The sequence below is a fragment of the Panthera uncia genome (assembly GCF_023721935.1).
Source record: "Panthera uncia isolate 11264 chromosome C1 unlocalized genomic scaffold, Puncia_PCG_1.0 HiC_scaffold_4, whole genome shotgun sequence".
In the NCBI taxonomy this organism is placed as follows: Eukaryota; Metazoa; Chordata; class Mammalia; order Carnivora; family Felidae; genus Panthera; species Panthera uncia.
The window spans coordinates 52,837,082-52,853,967 of record NW_026057585.1 but is presented as its reverse complement, the minus strand read 5'-3'; the positions used below and the strand labels follow the sequence as shown (position 1 = coordinate 52,853,967).

General features: G+C 38.9%; 2 protein-coding genes across 4 annotated transcripts in view; one reads left to right on the top strand and one right to left on the bottom strand.

The window, feature by feature from the left end:
* Positions 1–7,698, top strand: part of UBE2U (ubiquitin conjugating enzyme E2 U) — a 59,961-nt gene extending 52,263 nt beyond the window's left edge. For all 3 annotated transcript variants that reach the window (XM_049618541.1, XM_049618547.1, XM_049618545.1), the window contains one exon: positions 7,367–7,698. In XM_049618541.1, the coding sequence (XP_049474498.1) occupies positions 7,367–7,554 (188 nt within the window). In that variant the 3' untranslated portion in view covers positions 7,555–7,698. The remainder of the gene's footprint in view (positions 1–7,366) is intronic.
* The window catches only part of JAK1 (Janus kinase 1), a 692,496-nt gene that overhangs the window by 9,415 nt on the left and 666,195 nt on the right, over positions 1–16,886 (bottom strand). The gene's annotated exons all lie outside the window — the stretch shown is intronic.

The window sequence follows — 16,886 nt, the reverse complement described above, 5'->3', positions numbered from 1 at the left end:
GATTAATTGATTATATATTTGGGTGTTTCAAGTTGGGGGCATAAATATTTACAATTATTAGATCTTGGTAGATAGATCCCTTAATTATGATATAATGCCCTTCTTCATCTCTTGTTACAGTCTTTGTTTTAAAATCTAGTTTGTCTAATATAAGTATGGCTACTCTGTCTTTCTTGATGTCCATTAGCATGATAGATGGTTCTCCATCCCCTTACTTTCAATCTGCAGGTGTCTTTAGGTCTAAAATGGGTCTCTTGTAGACAGCATATAGATAGGTCTTTTTTTTTTTTTCCCCATTCCGATGCCCTGTGTCTTTTGATTGGAGCATTTAGTCCATTTACGTTCAGAGTGATTAATGAAAGATATGAATTTAGTGCCATTGTGCTACCTGTAAAGTTGGTGTTTCTGGTTATGTTCTCTGATCCTTTCTAGTCTTTGTTGCTTATGGTCTTTTTAGTTTTGTTTTGTCTTTTTTCTCCATTTAGTGGTCACAAACTCCTTTAGTTTTTGTTTGTCTGGGAAACTCTTATCTCTCCTTCTATTCTGAATGACAGCCTAGATGGATAAAGAATTCTTGGCTGCCTATTTTTCCAATTCAGCACATTGAATATATCCTGCCACTCCTTTCTGGCCTGCCAAGTTTCTGTGGACAAATCTGCTGCAAACCTGATTTGTCATCCCATGTAGGTTAAGGACTATTTTTCCTTTCCTGCCTTCATTATTCTTTCCTTGTCTGTGTGTTTTGAGAATTTGACTATGATATGCCTCGGTGATGGTCGGTTTTTGTTGAATCTAATGGGAGTTCTCTGTGCTTCTTGGATTTTGATGTCTATGTCCTTTCCCAGATTAGGACACTTTACAGCTATTATTTGCTCACATAAACCTTCTGCCCCTTTTTCTCTCTCTTCATCTTGTGGGACAGCTATGATATGAATGCTATTCCTCTTTAATAAGTTGCTGAGTTCTCTAAGTCCTGTATTGTGATCTTTTGCCTTTGTTTCCCTCTTTTTTTTCTGCTTCATTATTTTCCATAACTTTACCTTTTATTTCATTGATTTACTGCTCTGCTTTGTCCATCCTTGCTGTCACAGCATCCATTCAAGATTGCATCTCAGTTATAGCATATTTAATTTCAGCATAACTAGATTTTAGTTCTTTATTCTCAGCAGAAAGGGATTCTCTGGTGTCTTCTATGCTTTTTTCAACTTCAGCTAGTATTCTTATAATTGTGGCTTTAAATTCTAGTTAGATATCTTATTTATATCTGTGTTGATTAAATCCCTGGATGTCATTTCTTCCTGTTCTTTATTTTGTGGTGAATTCCTCTGTCTTGTCATTTTGGAGGAAGAGAAAAAATTAATAAAATAAAAATTAAAATAAAAATTAAAAACACAACAATAAATACTGAATAAAGGAAGATAGATCCTAGGTGTGTTTCAGTCTGCTTGTTGAGAGAAGCTTGATAGAAAAGAGAAAAAGAAAAAGGAAGAAAAAAAAGTTTAAAATTTTTAAAAATTAAAAAAATTAAATAATAAAATAGAATAAAATAAAATAGAGTAATTTTTTAATTTCCTCTTTCTGTATCTGAGAAAGAGAAAGAAAAAAAGAAAACAACATAAGCAAAAGCAGAAGAAAAGAAAATGAACAAACAAGCAAACAGAATGAAACCCAAATGAAGTTACATCCAATTTCCCCTAGAACTGAAACTTTGCAATGCACTATAGTCTACAGACTAAACAGGTGGAAGAGACTGCCTTCTGGAATATGTCTCTGGAAGGCGCAGGTAGGCAGGACTTGGTGTAACAGCTCTGTTCTCTTGGTGGTGGTGCTTAGCTCACTGGGGTCAATCTATGTATGTGTCCTACAGGTGAAAATGGCTTCACCCAGCTCTCTAGTCTCTGGCTCAGGAATTTTGTGCCCTCACAGACCTATGATCAAGCATCCCTCCTTTGTCTCAGGCTTCTGTCCACTCCCCACCCTTACCCTGCCTGTGTCCAAGTTGTCTGCCTGCCAAGTGGTACCTCCCTCTAGAGTTTTATCTCAGATGGGGCTGTGTTTCAAAACCCCACACTTCAGAGAGCCTCATGGCTTGGACCCACGCTGATTCTCTAGGGGAGGGTCTCTCCAAGTAATGCCCTGGATCTGGCTTGTCCTAGAAAATGTTTGCACAATCACACAGTGGCAGAGGCTTAGAGTTTATGGTAAATTATAACACACAGCTGGCACCAGGTTTTGCTGCATTCTGGTGTCTTTGTTCTAGTATCAGTAAACATGGCAGTTCTCCAGGTCCACCAGGACTTTGGGCTCTGGGGAAGCCATATGGCCTCTACCAAATGCACTCCAAGCAGAAGAACCACTTCTCCCTTTGTAGCCCTTGGACCCCTCTGACCACGCTGTCTGCTCCTGGGAATTCGTCCTGCTTCCTCATTGGAGCACCACCAAGCACTGAGCTTTAAAACTTCAGACTTTGCACTCCACTGTTTATAGAATCCTTGTGGTATTGAAACCCTTTCCTTTCTCCCCATCAATGGTTTTGGGGAACAGATTTCTCATCCAGTCCCCTGCATTTTCACTCTTTCTTTCTCTCTTTCTCTAGCTACTTGTGGGGGGAGTGCTTTTCTTGCATGATCCAAATGCACTGCACTATCCCCCTTTCTCTTTTTTTCTTTGTCCTCTCTTCATGACTCTCCCTACTCTTTGCAGTTTCGCAGCCTTTAACTTCCCCAATTCACCTCTCCATACCATGTACCTGCCACATTATCTGGCTTAAATTATGCATATTGTTGCGTTCATCCTCAGATCAATTTTCTGGGTGTTCCAAATGATTTGATGCTGATGTAGCTGCATTTCAGGGATGAGACAAGCTTAGGGTCTACTCCGCATCTTAACTCCCCCTTCCTATTACTTTTTTATCGCTAGGCAACAAATCACCACACACTTAATGGCTTAAAATAGCACATATCTATTGTTTCACAGTTTATGTGTGTCCAGAGTCCAGGCATGGTATAGCTGGATCCTCTGCTTGGAATCTCATAGCTGTGATCAAGGTGTGAGCTGGACTGCAGAGTCATCTGGAGGCTTGCATGGGGAAGGGCTACTTGCAAGCAAACTAAGATTGTTAATAGAATGCACTTCCTTCTATCCTTATGACTAAGGCCCCAGCTTCTTTCTGGCTGTGTGCTAAAGACCACTTCTAACTCCTAGAGGCTGCCTGCAGTTTATTGCCATGTGGTCTTTTCCAACCTAGCTTACTACCTCACCTCACTAGCCAGCAAGGAGAGTCTTTAGACCAAGTCTGATAGCAAAATGGAGTCTTATGTAATGTAACATAATCAGAGGAGTGAGATTCCATCACTTTGTCATATTTTTTTGGTTAGAAGTAATACGGCCCACCCATACTTAAAATTTATGAGTTGACATAAAAATGTGAACACTGGAATGCGGGGATCATGATAAGACACCTTACAGTTTGTCCTCCACACATGCTATGTCATATAAGTCTCTTTACTCCCAGTATCCTTAGAAAATAACCCCCTTTGGAAAGGGGCTGCTTACCTGTCAATCTGCCACAGCACAGCACCTCATCTAGTAGCCATTCAGTGCTCATAAATGAATGAGTGAATGAATACTGCAATGAAGTAGAGTGGTTATGCTTGTAGCAGCTCTGATCCTGGAAGAAAGTAAATAAACCCATGATGCGTGAGAATAGTAAGAAAGGTAAGCTGGAAGAAAGAACACTTTAAGGAATATCTAGAAACTAACTAGATCTCCAGTGCTGGACCTGTCCTCTTTGGAAATGAGGTAGACTGTCTTTTGTGTCTAATCTTACTGCTAAGAGGAGACACTGTATATAAAAGGTTATGGTAAATTAGATTATTGTTCAGAAATACTCACTATCCTATTCTACCTCCATAGACAAAGTGTACTCCCTTGACCCTTGACTTTAAATTTTGCCATGTGACTTGTTTTGATCACTGGAATATTGGTGGGTGTGGTATGGCCAGTGTTTGGAAAGTGTTTGTGCTATTTGGCTCGCTCTTTTTCACTTCTGCCACCATCACAAGAACATGTCTGACTAGCCTGATTACAGAGAAAGATGAAAACCATAGAGCCAAGCTTCCCCAGCCAACCTTCCCAGCTGTCCCCAGCCCAGATAAGCCAGTCTCCAGCTGACCTGCAGATGTGTGATCTAAACAAATGCTTGCTGTTATAGGTCACTGAGATTTTATGGTTGTTTACTATGTAGCAACAGTGAACTTATACAGCATATGAAAGGGAAGCATGACTTGGTTGAAAAAAATAATGAACTCTATGATCCTCTTTTGTAGAGGGGGTTAGCATATCATAGTTGGCTAATGAAAAAAAATCATCAGAGATTTAGGAGGTGGGAGGAAAGAAGAGGCCATTTTTCCTAAGAAATCGTCAGTTTCCTCAGACAGCAATTTCATGCAACTTTTTACAAACTCTCACGTTACAAATATGATGGCTTCACAAATATCTCTGTGAACTCACAATTTTTGTTCCACTTTGGGTGGCTAGATTCATGAAGTCCCTTGTACTTCCCCATGAACTCCTGGTTTTCCCACATCAGGCTAAGGTAGATAGTGACTGTTTTTCCAGTTCTCCAGCTGTTGCCTTCCAGACCTTCCTTCCCACTGTGTCTCCCCACACCTGTGTAATCCCTAGTTTCTACATGAAACTCCTCATTCTTGTATTATCTATAGTGCCTCTGTGTTCCTAACTGAAGCCTAACACCAAAGTAAATGGAAATAAACCGTTTGGCAATAATCAGAGCTTTCCAATCAGAACAAATTTTAATATCTTTACCAACTAAATTATTTTCAGATGTAAAAAATTTATATAAGAAGCAGAGTTTCCAGGATCCATCCCCAGAAAGGCATACAAACTATATGGCAATTAGCATTTGTGCTTTAAAAATTTTTTTTTTAATCCTTACTTATTTTTGAGAGAGATACAGAGACAGCATGAGCAGGGGAGGGGCAGAGAGACAGGAAGACACAGAATCTGAAGCAGCTCCAGACTCTGAGCTGTCAAGTCAGAATCCGACATGGGGCTCAAACTCATGGACCACAAACTCACAGACCACAAGACATGACCTGAACCAAAGTTGGATGCTTAACCAACTGAGCCACCCAGGCGCACCTAGTGTTTGTGCCTTCTTAAGTTATTTTGTTAACATAGTAACAGAGTTTCTACCTTTGTTATTAATTCCAACCAGTAAGTCCAAGTTTTCTTGAAGGGATTTATAATACTTAAGATTTTTGGGAGGAAGGAAGTTGAAAATAATATTTTTTTTCTGTCTCATAAGGAAACATTTTTTATATTTGTTTTACATTATGCTCTGCTATTCTAGCCAGGATTTCTTTTTATGCTTCCTAGTAGGTTTTGCTTTTGTTTGTTTGTTTGTTTGTTTGTTTGTTTGGCTGGTTTGTTTGTTTTTGTTTTTGTTTTTGGTGGAGGGTTGGTTGTTAGCTTTTGTTTTTAACATGGCAGGAACTAGGAGGCAAATGGTCAAAGTGATTGGCTCTCAACATTCATTCCTGGCCAACAACTGGTGTCAGTCAATCATGGTAATCCCATTTCCCTTACCAGGGACTAGCTTAGGAGCAGCGTGTGACACAATTCTGCCTGAGAGGATGTATACTGAGGGTTTCAAGAGATGGTTTTCCTACTCTTGAAACTGAGACTCTGGAGAGAAAGACCTCCTTTTATCTCCAAATGTTGCCATGTCTGATGTGAGTACTAGAATGGCTATAGCTCTCTTGCTGTGACTTTGAAGATGAAAACAACACCAAAGATGGGAAAGCAGAGCAGTGGAAAGAACTGGTCCTTAATGATATTGTTGAGTCCCTGGATCATTGAACCCTGCCTGACGTCTGACTTTCTTCTTCTGTGAGATAAGACATTTGCCTATCATTTAAACTGGTTTGAACGGGGCTCTGAATTTTTTGTACCCAAAAACATGCAAATTCAGAATAGCCCAAATATAGGTTAGGAAGAACTAGAGTTAGTCCATCAATAATGTGTTCTTAGAAAATAAAGTAGAAAGTTTTCTCAAGGGAAAGACAAAATTTACATTTAAGTTAATGAAAGCTAGAGATTAATATTAAAACACAAAACTAAAAACTCAATCATTGGAGACCTCAGGACTCTCCCAGAGTAATGGCAGTCGTCTAAATTCATAGCTCCCTACAAATCTTTCTATAAAGCAAAAGACCAAGAGAACAATTTGCTTATAACCTTTGTCCATAGCATAAGTAGAATACAATGAATATTACGAGGTTTATTTGATATGTTATTAGGGAAATGAACAGGAGACCAACAGAATTTGTCCTAGATCCCTTACTAGGCAATGAATTTGGTGGCGGCTATGCAGATGGGAGGGAAATGCAATGAGGTTGTAGAGGTAAGCAAAACATAAATAGCACCAACTAGGATTAAACATTCCTAGAAAACAAGTTCCCCATGCTGAGTGGAAATACTGAGAAATATTGATACTATGTCTATATTCTTCCTTTAAAGTGTAATCAGTTTATTTCCCTGTTTACAAGACCTTTACAAAAAAGATGAATCTTCTTTGCTTGATGACATGGGAGGCTTTCCTGGTCTGGCCTCAGCCTAACTTTCCAGCTCCACTGAACTCTCCATGGACTGTAACACAGGAATTTGGGATCTGACAGACCTGGGATCAATTCTCATTAGCTGGGTGTCCTTGAACAAGCTTACTATAGGTCACTCAGTCTCAATTTCCTCATCTGTGAAATAAGGATAGTAATACCTACCTGTCACGAGGGTTGTATCTAAATTAAATAATATTAGACATACAGACTTCTTAGCACAGCAGCTGGCACGGTATGAATGCTTATGTGTCGATTCTGATTACTTCCAAACCTGTCAAGTCCTCCTATACTTCTGTGCCTTAGTATGTGCTGTGTCCTCAGTCTAGAGTATTCATACCTTCCTTCTCTGCCCTTCTTTGTTCAGCAAATTGCCTCTCCTCTGTCAAAATCCAAAACTGTTTTCACTTAGCCACAGATTTCACTTCAGCCACACTTAGCTGCTGACGCAGTCATGGACACTGTTTCCCCTATATGTCTACTGGCACTTAGCAGGACTCAGTAAATACATGTTAAATGAATGAACTAACAGAACATTAAAATACTGACAAGAATGGAAAGAATGATTTATGACAAATTAATTGAAAAATGTGAAATTTAGAGAGTTTTAAAAGGTTGCTAACATTCACTCACATGATCTTAGGCGCTATGCTACAAATGCAGGAACGCATTTCTTTTTATTGTGTTCCCTGCCATGTCTCTTAATTTTTTTATATTTCCTCTTATAGTTCAAAATTTTCCTGATGCAGAACCTGAAATTGATATCATCATGAAGACCGATAGAACAAAGGAGAGGGGGAAGAGTGTAATTTTACCAGATGATGTTAACACGAATGAGTCATGGGAAGAAGAAGTGGAAGACCTGGTCACCTGGACCAACACTCTTGATATAAATGTTTTAGATGATTCAGCCTGAAGCTCCAGGATTTAAAAAATGAACAGCCTCAACCACAGATCAACTTCATGAAGCAACTTTGGAACATGGATTCCATTTTTTTTCAAGTTGGACTCATGCTCTCACTTCAAGTACAAATTAGAAATATAACTACAAATCAGTGAATATGTTGCTTTGAATTTTTTGAGCTCTACTTCATTGTTTGAACCTAAGTTAACCAAATTAGGGATGTTCATTGTGGCATTTCAATCAATGGTATTATGCCCTCAATTGTTAGGCTACTGGATGCAAGTTTTTGCAGGCAAGGTATGAATCAGGAAGAGGCTGGGTTAGGAGGAGAGCACTCAGGAGCTTCAGAAGCGGGATATTAACCAAATAGAGGGATCTTTACAGTTGTCCACATCTGCCTGGTTTAGTGTCTTGTTTCCTCCATATTCAAAGTATGAGATGTCATCCATCCACCAATGTTCCTCTTATGTTTTCTCCCAGAAAACATGCTTTGTTTCCTCTTTGACCTTAATCAATCATCCCCTCATATTCTCATATCTTTTTTTTCTCCTTATCTTTTTGCTGCATTGCCTCAACTTGCAAATGTGCTCAGATCTCTCCTGTTTTTTTGTTTACCTTTGACCCTGTGTTTCTACTTCCCTCGACACTATTTTATTCAGGGATACCTGACTGGCTCAGTTGGTGGAGCATGCAACTCTTGACCCTGGAGCTGTAAGTCTGAGCCTCACACTGGGTGTAGAGATTAAAAATAAAATCTTTAAAAAGAAAACAAAAGCAAACATTGTATTATTCATATTTTCTCAGGTTTATTGATTATAGCCTATCATTTGCCATCTTTATTGCTTTGGTTCACTTCATATTTGCATCCCACTGCACAATAAAATCTACTTCTGCTACATTACTTGATGAAAATTCACTAGGATCACCAAAGACTTCCATATTTCTAAAATTCAATAGCTACTGTATCTTACTGGACCTCTAGGCTATATTCTATATTATTGATCACTTCTGTCTCTCTCTTTTTTTAATGTTTATTGCCTCACCTTTGAAGAGGCTTGTTTTGAGGCCCATCCACCTACACACACATCTCTTCCCATAAACACCATAACTCAGTATACATATAAATGTATATATCTATATCTATATATAGATATAGATAGGTAGATAGATAGATAGATAGATAGATGCCTGACCTTGGATCTAGTTGTTAATAGGTCTCTCCTTCATTTCTAAAGAAACTGATTTTACTTCCTGTGAAAAAATTAAAATGCTGTTATATATACTCTAGTGCCTGGGCACATCCCTGGCTAGCTAGATGTTTTCAAGTCTGCCTGTGATGGTTCAGACTATAAGATCCCAAGTGATTGTAGTGCCTAACACTTTTATTATCCTCCCCAACAGGAACCACAAAATTCTAGCAGCTATCCCAGATTTTCCCCTCCTTTTGTCAACGCCAAAGTATACCCAAGAGCCAATTTAATGATTCCCACCCAACTTGATAACAATTAGAGTTATTTTTACACCCAATGAAAAGTGCCATTGTAGATGGACCATCCTATACCTCAGTGAAATTATAGAATGTAGTTGAAAGATGCATTCTGCTGATGGTCACAATGATGGAGGCTGGGCCTCTGACTCTTCTCTGGTGGTTTTCTAGGAGGACAAACATGTAGATTGTCAACAGGTATACAGTAATCATCAAGAAATTAAACTCAAAAGAACCATGGTAGTCAACCAAAAATATTTCCTTGATATCAGCTGTCATATATTGTATTTTATATTTTCTATTTAATCTCTTTCTTTCAGGACAAAGAAGTTACACTTGCTTGTTGCTTTCTTTTCCTGCTACCAGAAAACGTGGGGGTAAAAGTGGGTGATAGGGAAAGGAAGGGTAGGGAACACATCTTTGGAACAGAGACATTAGTTAGTAGAACAGGATAGTTTTTTTTTTTTAAGTTTATTTATTTATTTTGAGAGAGAAAGTGCAAGTATGCATGAGCAGGGGAAGTGGCACAGACAGAGAGAATCCCACGCAGGCCCCACGCCATCAGTGCAGAGCCCAACACAGGGCTCGATCCCATGAACTGTGAGATCATGATCTGTGCCAAAACCAAGGGTCAGATGCTCAACTGACTGAGCCACCCAGGCACCCCCAGGATAGTATATTTAATTACCTTCACTATATCTCTGGCCATTCTTTCTGACTCTTCAGTAGGAATCTCCTTTGCATCTCTGGCCGTTGGTAAAAGGTTCCTTTGGGTTCCAGCCCAATGATCTCCTCTATGCATTTTTCTTGGAAAATGTTGCCACTGTCAAGAGTTTTACCTCCCATGCACATTGTCATTCTCTGAACTTTTTTCTTCCTGCTTAAAAGACATCTTCACTTCAACATCCCCCATGCATCAGAACCTCAACATGCCCAATTTTTTTTTTTTAACATTTATTTATTTTTGAGACAGAGAGAGACAGAGCATGAATGGGGGAGGGTCAGAGAGAGGGAGACACAGAATCCGAAACAGGCTGCAGGCTCTGAGCTGTCAGCCCAGAGCCCGACGCGGGGCTCGAACTCACGGACCGCGAGATCATGACCTGAGCTGAGGTCGGCCGCTTAACCGACTGAGCCACCCAGGCGCCCCTCAACATGCCCAATTTAAACTCATTTCTCCCCCTCCACCAGACCTCCTTCTGCCTCTTGTGTTTCTTTTTCTGTTAATGGAACAATCAAAAGATAAAAACTTGGGGATCACTACAGACTTCTTTCACTATGGCAGATTGATCACCAGGACTTGGAATATTATCTTTTAGATGTCTCAGATCCATTTTCTCATCCCTGTTCTTACCATCACTTTATATTATGAATCCCTTTTTAAAAAAGTTTTTTTAAGTTTATTTATTTTTGAGAGAGAGACAGAGCATGAGCAGGGGAGGGGCAGAAAGAGAGGGAGATACAGAATCCAAAGCAGGCTCCAGGCTCCGAGTTGTCAGCACAGAGCCCAACGCAGGGCTCAAACTCACCAACCGTGAGATCATCACCCTAGCAGAAGTCAGACACTCAACCAACTGAGCCACCCAGGTGCCCCGAACTCAAAATACTTCTAATTTCCTTTTAGATTCTTCTTTGACCGTATGTTATTTACTTTGTTTTTAAATTGTTATTTACTTTAAAAGAAGGTACCTTTCTACCATTGGTTTCTACTGTAATTCACGTGGAAAGAATATGCTGTGTATGATTTGAATTTTTTTAAACTTATCGATACTTGTTTAACGGTTCATAGTATAATCTCTCTAAGCACATATTCCATATACATTTGAAAAACATGTATATTCTGCTACTGTTGAATGGATTGTTCTATAAATATCCATTAGTTGGTTGATTGCGTTGTTCAAGTTTTCTCTACCTTCACTGATTTTCTGTCTGCTTGTTCTATCAGTAATTGAGACAGATGTGTTGACGTCTCTGAAACTGTGGGTTAGCCTATTTCTCCCATCAGTTCTACCACTTTTTGTTTCATGTTTTTTGAATCTTTGTTGTTAGGTTTGAAAACATATAAGATTATTTTGTCTTCTTGTTGAATGGGTCCATTTATCATGAAATTACCTTCTTTGCTTTGAAATCTACTTTGTCTGATAATCATATAGCCAGTCCAGTTTTTCTTTTAATTAATATTAACATGGTATGTCTTTTTCTATTCTTTTTTTTAATCTGTTACAGTTTTACCTATCTCTAGAGTTTTCCAAAAAATTAAATAAGATGTATTATTTAGAGCATAGAACATAGTGAATATTTAGTGTCTGTTAGTTACTGTGACTATTGACTATTTCTCTTTATTCAAGGCAGTGAGAACATTTCCTAACATATCAGACTGTGCTCATTGCCCAGCTATAGTTATATTGATATCTTCTATTTTGGGATGTAAATAGAAAAAATATACTGAAAGTACATGAAAGGCAAAATAGAAGTATTTTCTTAAAAAAAAAAAAAAACACGACTGGGGCACCTGGGTGGCTCAGTCGGTTAAGCGTCCGACTTCAGCTCAGGTCATGATCTCGCAGTTTGTGAGTTTGGGCCCCGCGTCAAGCTCTGTGCTGACAGCTTGCTCAGAGCCTGGAGCCTGCTTCAGATTCTGTCTCCCTTTCTCTCTGCCCCTCACCCGCTCACACTCTGTCTCTCTGTCAAAAATAAATAAGCATTAAAAAAAATTTTTTTAACAATGCTTGAACCTGTTATATGCATACTAGCCATGTGACTTTGGGCAAGTTCCTGCATCTTGGTTTCTTAATCAGTCAAGGATGAATAATAATGGCACCAAGTTTTCTATAGTTGTTGAGAAGACCTAATACATCAGTACATTAATATTTGTGAAGTGCTCAGGACGGTACCTAATCCATAATAAGTGCCATGTATGTGTTTGATAAAATAAAAAACACATCTTACTTTACATTACTTTCTAATGGTGTATGAAAGAAATTCATATTCAGAAAGCCTAATAAATCTGCAGTTTTATGAAATACCCCAGGTAGTTTTGATGGAAATTATCAGTGGGTGACACTTTGGGATACAACATAATTCTAAGATTTATTTCAAATATGGTTAACATGGCACAAGAGGTGCCATTAGGTAATGAGGAGAGTGTCCCTTTATAATGAAGCCGCATGACTGAGTGCATAGCCTAATTTGGAGAGAGAAATCAAGTCTAAATTTGAGGTCCTATGTGAACATGAATCCAAACCTCATTGTGATAGCCCAGATGCATACAGAGAAGAGAGGGTAAAAGGAGCAGGAAATTATATTTTTTGAAAATTTCCAATAATGTTTGGGCTTATGTCCTTAGAACCTTAGAGTTAGGTTTTTAAATTTGCTTTATTGTTTAGACTCCTCTTCCCCTCCAGATGGCGCCAGTTGGCTGCTATTTTCTGTGCAGTAGTCAAGGTGCCTAGAAACGTCAGGCACTGTCTTGTTAGGCTTTTAAAGATTTGCATGGCACATGAACATTTTATAAGAACAGGAATATTTTGCTGTCTCTTCCCAAGAAGATGGTTACTCAGTGCTCAGCAAGGCTTACTAAGAGGAGAATAACCCAGAGCTTACAAATTATGCACATTTGATAAAATCATAGAACCAACCTCCTGGAGAAATCAGTCAGTCCTCACCACTGCCTTCAGGCAGGACCACACAGACACCACCCTCTTGTATATGAGAATGAGTACAAAGAGAGAACAGAAAATCTCAGGTTTTTGTTTAATGACTTCCAGACATCGGTGCATCCACTGAGAGCTGCTTTGCCTCCTACCTGAGGGAGGGAGGAAGTTCTCTAGAGGCTGGCAGAAAGCCAGAAGGCTGCAGGGCCTGTCCTCCCTCTAGACAGCCCTTTGCCTTCTGGCTTCTCACCTACAGGCCATAGTTGTCCCTAAAGAGTAGATGCCAAGCATTATTGAGTGAGGTGGGGGAACCATAGGAGACCTATCCTGTGTATCTCTGTTTGTCAACAAAGGGTATAAGGAAGCCCAGATTATCTTTTTGTTTTGTTTTGTTTTTGGAGTCCCAGAATTCAATTTAAGCCACTATCTCCAGAGGCTGAGATCTAAGTCTTTTCCAAATATTCAATCCCAGGAAGAATAGTCAATATTCACCTTCCAAGAGGGAGTTCTTTTTGGCTAATCTGATTCCCAGATGCAAAAGCATAAACCCACTTGACTTGAGGTTTTCATCATAAAAGATGGCGAACAGCTGGCTTTCATTTTCTCAACAGTATCCCTTAATAGATCTGAAAGCTAATTTTAAGTATTCCATACTCTCCTACTATTTGTACTAACCAAGCCCAGCCTTTTTTGCTTTATGTCATGATTTGAATGTCCAAACCCTCTTTCTGACTCTTCACCTCACTTTTAAGTTCTAGAGACCAGACTAGAATTCAAATGAAAAGTGATCACTCTAATGACCAAGGATAATTATATTTGCAAGTTGAATTCTGTTTCAACAATACAGTTGTGATATCCAATCTGATCTCCTGAGGCTTTTTATGTGTCTCAACAACTCGCTCATGTTAACGATGCTCTACTGATAGAGACAAGTGTTTTCTCTAGAGAAAAAGTCATAGATACCAGATGTGTCCACAAGCTGCTATCCATTTGAAGTCAAACTACATAATTAAGATACTGCTCTGGTTAAGTGTATATATAATAACTAATTTATCATAAGTCTTAAACCTCAGTCTATGTCACCAATAAAGGCTATTAGTAAGCTATTACTTTGACGTTCAAAAATGTTCAGATTATAACTCTGAGTTCTCATATTGTGTGACCACTAGAAGTACACTTTTTTCCACATTCAGCTATGAATAACAGAAAACCTATGGAGGATTAAAGAAATAGAGATTTATTTTTCCTCACAGAACAAGGAGCCCTGAATGGGAAGTTACTGGCATTGGTCCAGGTAGTTATGCAATGATGCTATCAAAGACCAAGCTTTTTGTGTATTTCCACTCTGACATTTTTCTTAGAGTATTGACTTTTGCCCTCAGACCTTTTGCTTCATGATTACAATGTAGCTGCTAAAGCTCCAGACTTCACCCCTGTGTTTCACCTCTGTGTGGAAGAAGGAGAGAAAAGGAAAAAGGAGTGATACTGGCTGCTAGTCCTCTGTTCCAGAGCAAATGGTTACCTCAGAGAGATTCAATGTCTTCAGTTCTAGAAACCAAAACTGCTAGCAAATGTAAAGTCAGTTCTGCTAATAATAGAATTTAGCCTTACATTCATTGTTTTCATTCATTGCTGATTCAGTTGGTAGTTTTCAGTATCTTTTGCCACATTTTAAAATGCATTTAATAATTGATAGGGGAGAGAATAGATATATATAATTATATAAATACATACATATATGTATGTGTATATATATATATATATATCAATTTGTATTTTATATTTTTATACTTGCAAAAATGTCCAGCTCACTTTGAAGCAGTGGGGGCTCCTGGGTGGCCCAGTCAGTTGGGCATCCGACTTTGGCTCAGGTCACGATCTCGCCATTCTGGAGTTCAGGCCCTGCATCTGGCTCTTTGCTGACAGCTCAAAGCCTGGAGCATGTTTCAGATTCTGCGTCTCCTTTGCTCTCTCTGCCCCTCCCCCACTCATGCTCTGTCTCTTTTTCTCAAAAATAAATAAACATTAAAAAAAATTAAAAAAAAGAGATCTGATTTGTACAAAGAGAGAACCAGAAAATCTCAAGAATTCTTTTTTACCTTTAATTATGTTAATTTTGCCAAAAAAGTTAAAAGAGAACCTTTTCTTTTTTTTTTAAGAATTTTTTTTACATTTATTTTTGAGAGACAGAGACAGCGTGAGCAGGGGAGGGGCAGAGAGAGAGAGAGAGAGAGAGAGGGAGACACAGAATCAGAAGCAGGCTCCAGGCTCCGAGCTGTCAGCACAGAGCCCGATGCGGGGCTTGAACCCACAAACCGTGAGATCATGACCTGAGCTGAAGTCAGATGCTCAACCAACTGAGCCACCCAGATGCCCCAAAAGAGAACCTTTTCAAAGAATATGTAAAGAATGTTCAGACTCTTAAGATAGCCATGTGGAAGTGAATGTTTATTTACCTTACAAAGAAGCAAAACCCTGGAACATGCTATCTTGTTTTGGTCAGAGCATCTAAAAGATACCCTATCTCACTTTGCCAAAAATAGTAAACACACGATTCCTACTAAGGTGAAAGATTTGGAAATGGGGAAAAAAAGTCTGAATTTCACCAAACAGCTTGGGAAATTCAGATCCAAATAGATACAATCTTCCAAATTCACTTTGTCTTCTAATTTAGAAAGAATTATGTGAACCTTAAGAAAAATATGAATCTCTGCACTTTAAAACATCAGCTGATGATTTTACCAAAATCTGTTAGTTCAGTTTGTTCTAAAGTCAAGTCATACATACAATGTTTCTATGGACTAGGGTTATCTATTTTTGCATACAAATGGTATCCCTATTGTGTATATCTTAACATCGATAAGATTGTGGTAGTTAATTTGTTGCTCACAAAAGGAAGGGATCAAATAATGTATCAGTTAGCTTTTGCTGTGTAACAAACTACCTAAAAACTCTGGGTCTCAAACCAACAGCTATTTATTTAGTTCACAATTCTTCATATCAGCAATTGGTGTGGGGCTTAGTTTCTCAGTTCTGGTAGCAGTGGGTATAGCCGCCTGTATCTGTAGTCAGTATCCAGCTTAGTTGAGATGTATCTGATCTAGAGAGCCCCAACTATGACAGCTTGTTTTTGTTCATTTGGGTCTTTGATCTTTTAGCTTATTTACATGGCAGCTGGACAGCGTTCCAGTGAGTGTGCGAAAGTGTTCAAGGTCTCTTGAGGCTTGGGTTTGGAATTGGCATACCATTACTTCTGCTGAATCCTATCAGCCAAAACAGGTCAAAAGTTCAGCCCAGATTTGAGCGGAGAGAAAATTGATTCCATCTCTTAATGGGAAGGGCTGAAAAGCCATATAACAGAAGGTAGGAATACAGGGTGGGGTGAAATATTATGGTCATTTTCGCAATATATCACAGAAAGGTAGATGAATAAATACAAACCTCTCTAGTATTACTGCAAAAAAGAAGTCTCCATTTGTTTATTCATATGCCAGGCATTGTGACTGATAATAGGGATAGTGTAGGAGCTACTCTAATAATTATACTCTGCTACGTAAAGTAGGCCTGTGCTAGATAAGTGGAAGCAACTTGCCCCAAGTTTTTATGCCAGAAGCATGTTCTTTGTTTATTTGGTAAGAGGTAAGCACTTTCATGTTAATACAAGATTAATTTTTGAAAAATCAATCAGAATAAACAGGTCACGAGAGTTACCTTACCCTTATGTTCCATAAAGACTTGGATTTTGTCTAGTTTCTTCATTGTTTTATCGCCTGTGCCTTGAACAGTGTCTGACATACAATAGACATTCAATAAATATTGAAATATTGATTTAAAACCCCTTGGTAATTTAGCTATGTGGTCAGAAGGCCAAGAAGAAGGCAGGTAACAATGGAGCTTTTGTCATGGGGACATGGTGCACATAGCTCCATTCTTTTTGTTACCTATTTAACCATTTCTATCGTTATTTAATAAGAAGTGTAGCAGAGTGGATGTTGCCCAGCTGGTACAGTGAACACCATTCCCAGCTGTGGTTGGAAGTGGGGGGAAGGGGGCAGGAGGGGGGGAACTGAGCTAAGAGTAGAGTGTTGGCTTCATCCGTTTTTTGGAATTTGAATCCATGTGTTTGCAAATGAAAGAGAATATGGCAGCCATAGCAGAGAGCGATCAGAAGGGCAGACTAAAGGCTATCCTTAAGAGACTAAAAG